At 37.4% G+C, this 7378-nt stretch overlaps 5 protein-coding genes across 5 annotated transcripts in view; 2 read left to right on the forward strand and 3 right to left on the reverse strand.

Annotated features, from left to right (window-relative positions):
* Window positions 1-155: 155 nt before the first annotated feature.
* FDP41_012185 (uncharacterized protein) lies at window positions 156-880 on the forward strand (the record flags this gene model as incomplete). The annotated part of the gene is made up of 3 exons (XM_044702676.1): window positions 156-169; window positions 378-454; window positions 612-880. The coding sequence occupies 3 exons, from the start codon at window positions 156-158 to the stop codon at window positions 878-880; spliced, it is 360 nt and encodes a 119-aa protein (XP_044566241.1).
* A 642-nt stretch (window positions 881-1522) lies between these two features.
* On the forward strand, window positions 1523-3064 carry FDP41_012186 (uncharacterized protein; the record flags this gene model as incomplete). Its single annotated transcript, XM_044702677.1, has 1 exon — window positions 1523-3064. The coding sequence occupies one exon, from the start codon at window positions 1523-1525 to the stop codon at window positions 3062-3064; it is 1542 nt and encodes a 513-aa protein (XP_044566242.1).
* A 268-nt stretch (window positions 3065-3332) lies between these two features.
* Window positions 3333-3809, reverse strand: FDP41_012187 (uncharacterized protein; the record flags this gene model as incomplete). Its single annotated transcript, XM_044702678.1, has 1 exon — window positions 3333-3809. One exon carries the CDS (start codon window positions 3807-3809, stop codon window positions 3333-3335), a length of 477 nt encoding a protein of 158 aa, XP_044566243.1.
* A 355-nt stretch (window positions 3810-4164) lies between these two features.
* FDP41_012188 (uncharacterized protein) lies at window positions 4165-6699 on the reverse strand (the record flags this gene model as incomplete). The annotated part of the gene is made up of 1 exon (XM_044702679.1): window positions 4165-6699. The coding sequence occupies one exon, from the start codon at window positions 6697-6699 to the stop codon at window positions 4165-4167; it is 2535 nt and encodes an 844-aa protein (XP_044566244.1).
* Window positions 6700-7324: 625 nt separating this feature from the next.
* FDP41_012189 (uncharacterized protein) overlaps window positions 7325-7378 on the reverse strand; it is a gene marked incomplete at both ends in the record, with an annotated part of 1443 nt that continues 1389 nt past the window's right edge. The window contains one exon of the mRNA XM_044702680.1: window positions 7325-7378. This exon is cut by the window's right edge and continues 1389 nt beyond it. Within this exon, the coding sequence (XP_044566245.1) occupies window positions 7325-7378 (54 nt within the window).

Here is a 7378-nt window from a genome sequence, read left to right on the forward strand (position 1 = left end):
GTAGTCCTGTAATGCACATAGGGCCATGATCTTGATTAATACGAAATTTCCATTGAAGAAGACGACGATATATTTCATTGACTCATGATGATGCAAATTCCAAACAATTCAAAAATTTACAAACAACAAATTGCCTTCATGTTCAAGTTAAAAAAATGAGGCTTGTGAGGTGAGTTTTTTTTTTCAACAAATTGTTGTGATGATGATCATTACTCTCTTCCGTAATATGATTTTTGTATCGGAATGGATGTGAATGCGTTTCCTTTGCTTGATGATGTGAACAAATGTTTTTATCGGATGGAAATTATTTTTTTTATCGATATGGGTTAACTTTGAAATGCTTTGGATGTGTTATTTTGATTCTAATCAATATACAGATTCCTTATGAAATTGAGTGGAGAATCGGTGACCATTGAATTGAAGAATGGCACTGTTGTTGCCGGAACCATCGTAGGTGAGTAGTGTTCAAATTCCTATATATTTATTTTGTTCATCATTGTCAAAATTGTCTTGTGCTTTTCACCTTACATTCTTACATCGTTCAATATTTTGAAATATGCCACAACGATTGACACAAATCAATTATTATTTCTATTATCACCATTCATCAGGAGTTGATATGAGTATGAACACACATTTAAAAGCAGTCAAGATGACATTAAAAGGAAAAAATCCAGTCTCTTTGGAGCATATGAGTGTGAGAGGAAGTAACATTCGATATGTCATTCTACCAGAGTCTATAAATTTGGATAATCTTTTACAGGACACGACAGTTCATCCAAAACCAAAGAGGAGAACAGCAGGACAAGCTCAGAAAAGAGGCGGCGGAGCCTCATCTAGAGGAAGAGGAGGAAAACGAAGAGGTGGAATGAAAGTGTAAATGATGCTAATCTACTAGTGTGTGCTCAAATAATTTTCAATAATTTCAATAATAATAACAATACCAAAATATTTCAGAAATACTACTAAAACATCATCATTATTCAACAACAACTAAATACAACAGATGATTTGGCATTGTCGTATATTGTCTCGAGAGGCTCTACAACGAAGGTTTGGCTTAATTCAAGATTAGCGAAAGGAAATATGTCTTGTGAAATCAGCAACATATCTGTGACCACCTTCACACAACATGTTTTTACAGATTTCCATTTCAGCAAGCGAAACAACAACGTCCAGATGGCATTTGGCAAGACAACTTTAAAAAGAAAGAATAGCAAATTCTCCATAATCAACCCGACCTTCGGCTTTTTTGAAAAGGATCGTCAGTTCGGGAACCGATTACTTCTACTGTTTGGACAACCTTTCCTCTCGGCCGATTTCAAAAGATGACGGTCGCACACCACACTTCCCATCTCGCTTACAACGCGATCTCTGTTAACCTCTCTTCAAAAAAGAAAGACAACACAAAGAGCTCGACCACACTCATCTTTGCACACTTTTTCACATTTCCACTAGTTCACACTTTCATCACTTGTACTCTAAAAGAATCAAAAGCAATCACCTTACCAACAGCAAAAAAATGAATCCCTCATCACACAAGGCTGCAACCCATATTCTCCGAAAGGTAAACCACAAGGCGACCCTCTTGAAATCTACCTTGTCGTCCTCATCGTCTTGTTGCCAAAAGGCGTCCTTCTCCAGTGTTGCTTCCAAGACTCATAATCCACATTTCGGTATTGTGGGTATGGAGGCCTATTTCCCTAATCGTTTTGTTTCTCAATCTGCTTTGGAACAACATGATGGAGTCAGTGAGGGAAAGTACACGATTGGATTGGCACAATCCAGAATGGCCGTTGTAGATTTGGAAAGAGAAGATACAGTCTCTCTTGCAATGAGTGCTGTAAAGCGCCTCTTTGAAAAGTACTCCATTGATCCAAAGCAAGTTAAGAGGCTCGAAGTTGGTACTGAATCAGCCATCGACAAATCCAAATCCATTAAGAGCTTTATTATGCAAGAATTCCCTCAAGTAGAATACTCTGAAATGGAAGGAATTGATACTATTAACGCTTGTTACGGAGCAACTAATGCTCTCTTCAATGGACTCTATTGGCTTAATTCGGAACATACCACCACCAAGAAGAATGATGTTTACAGTGTTGTGGTTGCTGTTGATATTGCTCAATACGACAAGGGCCCAGCAAGACCAACCGGAGGTGCTGGTGCTGTTGCCATGTTGCTAGGTAGAGATGCTCCTTTGAGTTTCAGTGATTTCAGATTGAAGGCTTTCCATATGGAACACGCTTATGACTTTTACAAGCCAAAGAAGACTAGTTATTTCCCAACAGTGGATGGACAATATTCAAATGTTTGCTATTTGAAGGCTTTGGATATTTGCTATGAGAGATTGAGATCCCGACACGAACAGCCAATTTCTGTGGCTGATTTGGACTATTTGTGTTTCCATGCTCCTTACAATAAGCTTGTTCAAAAGTCCTTTGCTCGTATGGTTTACAGTGATTTTGCTTTGGCTGAGGAAAGTCAATTGGAGTCCTTGTATGCCAAGTATGGAATTAAAGATGACGAAACCAAGTCAAAGATTAATCAATATGCTAGAAGTCAACCAAGAGAAGAGACCTACAATGACAATGAATCAAGCAAGTTCTTTATTGCACTTACAAAGAAGATGTATGAACAAAAGGTTGGAGCCAGTACTTACCTTCCAAGAGAGTTGGGAAATACCTATGCTGCTTCCTTATATGCTGGATTGACTTCATTGGTTGGTTTGAAAGGTCAAGAGCTCCAAGACAAACGTATCAATTTGTTCTCTTATGGATCTGGATTGGCAGCTGCCATGTTTGAATTCCAAGGAAGAGAGACCACTCACAAGAAGCACAGATATCAATTGGAGGATATCAAGAATATTCTCGATTTGCCAAACAGACTAAATCAAAGACAAGAAATTACACCAGAAGAATATTCCAAGACAATGGATCACAACATGGATGTTTACCTTAAACATGATTTTGTTTCATCCACACCAACCGACTACATTTCATCTGGTGCTTATTATTTGGATAGAGTGGATGACAAGTACAGAAGATTCTATCTCAGAAAGGAGTAATATGTATAGTTAAGTGTATAGTAGGGAAAGGTGGTGTTCATCTTAACCTGAACAACACACTTTCTAGATTGTTATTTATCTAAGCATGATTTGTTTTAACAACAATTCGTAGAGAAAGAGTTGTATTAAATTTTGATGACATTGGTTCGTCACATAAGTTTCTTCAGTTTGGTTTTCGCCTCGTTTTACTATGTGAAACAGTCCAGTGAATAACTTGTTGTTTGGGATGATTCATCTTGTGATGGTGATGATGGTGGTTCTCTCACAATTACTGTTTTGCTTCTGTTGAGGACGACATTAAAAAATACCACGATATCCTTATCGAATAATATACAATGAAAAATGTAACGACAATAATTCCAACTAGTTGCCACATTTGTTTCCAAGTTCTCACTTCAAACACTTGTTTCATGTGTTTCATTATTCCGCCCATCCCAGATTGTGTTTCCGACGCAGTGGTTGTGGTTCTTTTCAGGGAAGAAACCTGTGACGTAACTTCATCACGCATTTCTCCAGCAATTTGTTTTAACGCCTGACTTGATTTTCCCATCTCCATTGCAACTTGATCAAATTCCGATTCTTGTAAATCATCTTCCTGTTCACTAATTGTTCGATCCCGATACGATGGTGATACTGGATTATTTGATTTTGATGATTCCGATACATGATGATTATTTTGAGAGGACGACGATGAACCAAACAAGGATGACTTTAACTTGCTGGTTGAAACGGTTGCTGGCGACATTTTTTTCATTTTGCTATTTTAGTTGTGGTTTGACGTGGATGCAAGTTTTGTAAGAAGAAGATATTGAATTGAACCAATTCGCAATGATGATGAACAAACAGGAAACTAGTATTGGGTGTTGTACACTACGAATATATAATTTTTTGTAATTTTTGCCACATGTCTTTAATGGTTGCCATTTGAAACCTTTTAAAAGAGAAAACTAGTTGCGAATGCATTATTTATTATCATTCAATACGATCGATAGTCAAAGCAAACACATCTATTTTCAGGAGATTTTTCTCGACTCTACAAGTTGTTTGACTATTTGCACTGAACTCTATACGGAGGTCTTGCCATATCAGTTCTGTGACAATTACAATTCTTCAACATTGGTCTCCACAACTTGACCCTCGAGAGGAGTACTCGTAATATCCAATGTTTCCTCATTATCTTCATTGACCTTACTAGAAAAGTCCACAAATATTTTGGAATTTTCCTTCACGGTTCCTTCCAACAAGAGTTTTGCAAGTGGAGTCAATAAATAACTGTGAATGGCTCGTTTGAGAGGTCGAGCTCCGAAATGATAATCAAATCCAACATGAGCTAACCAATCCTTTGCTTGTTGACTCACATCCAAAAGCATTCTCCTTTCTTTGAGTTGTTTAGCAATTCGAGAAAGTTGAATATCCACAATTTGTTTCATATTCGCTTCGTTCAATCGATTGAAGAAGACAATATTGTCAATACGATTCAAAAACTCTGGTCTGAAATAATGTTTAAACAAGTCATTCACTTCCTTCTTGGCTTCACTTGAAGGAACTCCTGGTGGAAGTGAAGCAAAAATTTCAGATCCAACGTTAGAGGTCATAATGACAATGGTATTTCTGAAATTGACATGATTACCTCTTGAATCAGTGAGAAAACCTTCATCCAATAATTGTAACAAAACATTCAAGACATCTCTGTGAGCTTTTTCAATTTCATCGAACAAGACAATTTGATAGGGTTTTCGTCGAACAGATTCTGTGAGTTGTGGGCTATCCTCGTAGCCAATATAACCAGCAGGAGCTCCCAATAATTTGGAAACACTGTGTGACTCCATCAATTCAGAACAATCAATTCGGACCATTGCATTCTCATCATCGAATAGGAATTTTGCAACTTGTTTTGCCAATTCTGTTTTACCAGAACCTGTTGTACCACAGAAAAGGAATGAACCTAGTGGTCGGTTTGGATCTGTCAATCCAGCTCTCGAAATTCTAATGGTATTGCAAATGACACGAATGGCTTCGTCCTGACCAATGATATATTTGGAAAGATGTTCTTCCATTTTTAGCAATTTCTCTTTTTCACCAATTAACAAATTTTCAAGTGGAATTCCAGTTCTGCGAGAAATAATTCGAGAAATATCAGCTTCCAAAACAGAGTCACTAATCATTGTGAAACCAGTAGAGATTTGTTCAATTTCCTTTTTCAAATCTGGAATGGTCTTGTATTGAAGTCTTGAAGCAGTTTGATAGTCTGCCTTACGGAAGGCCTCTTCGAGTTGTTTCTCCAACTGAACAAGTTGTTGTTTCTTTTCTTTTGTAGTCCTTAATCGATCTCGTTCTTCTTGCCATTTCTTAGTGAGGAGATCACTTTGTTTTTGTTCTTCCTCAATTTTCTTTTCAAGTTTCTTTCTTCGTTCCATACTGGCTGGATCTTGTTCATTTCTCAAAGATTCTAACTCGATACGAGAAATGATGATTGAACGATCAATCTTTTCTAAATGTTCTGGTTTGGATTCTTGTTGCAATCGAATGGATGCTGCTGCTTCATCGATTAAATCGAGTGCCTTATCTGGAAGAAATCGATCAGAGATGTATCGATCGGATTGAACCACGGCACTCACAATGGCATTGTCACTAATTCGAACACCATGATGAGCCTCGAGATTTGCTTTTCTGCCTCTAAGCATGGCAATGGAATCAATCACAGAAGGTTCATTCAAAAGTACTTGTTCGAAACGACGAGCGAGTGCCTTGTCTTTTTCAATATGAACTCTGTATTCATCCAAAGTGGTAGCACCAATACAGTGCAACTCTCCTCTTGCAAGAGCAGGTTTTAACATGTTCGACAAGTCCACTGAACCTTGTGCATTTCCAGCATTCACAATCATGTGAATTTCATCAATAAATAAAATAATTTCACCTTCATATTCTCGAATGTCTTTGAGAATGGCTTGAACTCTTTCTTCGAATTCACCTCTAAATTTTGAACCAGCAATAACTGCTGCCAAGTCAAGTGCAATCAATCTCTTTTTCTTAATGGAATCTGGAACTTCTCCTTTCACAATTCTTTGAGCTAGTCCTTCAACGACGGCTGTCTTACCAACACCAGGTAAACCAATGATCACTGGATTGTTCTTTGTTTGACGTGACAACACCTGAATGGTTCTTCGAATGACATCATCACGTCCAATGATTGGATACAATTTTCCTTTCCGAGCTTCTTCAGTCAGATCAATTCCGAACTTTTTCAATGCTTCTCCCTTTTCAAAGGTAGTTTCCCATGGCATCTTTCCACCCATTCCACCACTGCCACCAAAGTTTGGATTCATATTGGTGTGATAGGATCTCTTCATGACTACTAGTCCGCCATCAGAGTTGTGGTGGAGACTCAGTGGTGATTGTAGGTGTGATGCATTCCGATTAAACTGCAAATTCAAACTCGTAGGACAGTTGTTATTTACATGATGTTGTTCGGAAAATCGAAAAGACTTGAATCCTCTAATCTGATAATTTTGTATTTGCAAATTGGATGCAATCTTGGCATTGGATCGGATGTGAGTCGAAACGTTTTTAGTCAAATTGCTCTGCAGCAACAACGACGAAGACGACGAAAAGATGTGTGAAGTGTGTTTGAGCATTTTTTTGTGTTGTGAAAGATTTGACTTTTTTGATTGGAGTTTTTATTGAAAGGTTCATGAATAGGGTCATGGTGGTTTGGATTGAGCGACAAGAAAGGAAAGCTCGGAATTGATGAATTCCGAACCTATTTTAAGATGTGTGAAAAGAATATTAGTTCTGTCATTCAAGTGATCAATGAATCATAAAGTGAGTGACGGAATGCACCAGGAAAGAGCTCTTGTGGCTTCTCTCGTAGTCGCAATTGATGACACTCTGAAAAAAATGTCATCTCATCATTACAACAAAAACGAGCAACTGATCAGCAAAAAGAACGATGGATTTTTTGCTCTGATTCTTTTTTATACGATGAACGTGTTCGAAGTGTTCCGAAAGATATTTTCCACACTCTCCGAATTTACTAACACTTATCATGGACATGAAGATTTGAATCATCATGAAAACGAAGTGAAAGAAGAATAGACGAACGGCATGATCATTATTTCATTAAAAGTTGTTAAAAATTAATTTTAATGTGAAATATAATTATGTGAATCTCAAATAATATTATTGTTGAGACAACCTGTGAATTGGCTAGGTTGTATATTTCGGTTCGATGATTCTAATTTAATACTTACCTTTGGATAACTATATCATTATTAGAGTGCTTTTTCTCGAATGATTCAATCGAGGAGGATCAAA

Source organism: Naegleria fowleri (assembly GCF_008403515.1).
Source record: "Naegleria fowleri strain ATCC 30894 chromosome Unknown tig13, whole genome shotgun sequence".
Classification (NCBI taxonomy): domain Eukaryota; phylum Heterolobosea; class Eutetramitea; order Acrasida; family Naegleriidae; genus Naegleria; species Naegleria fowleri.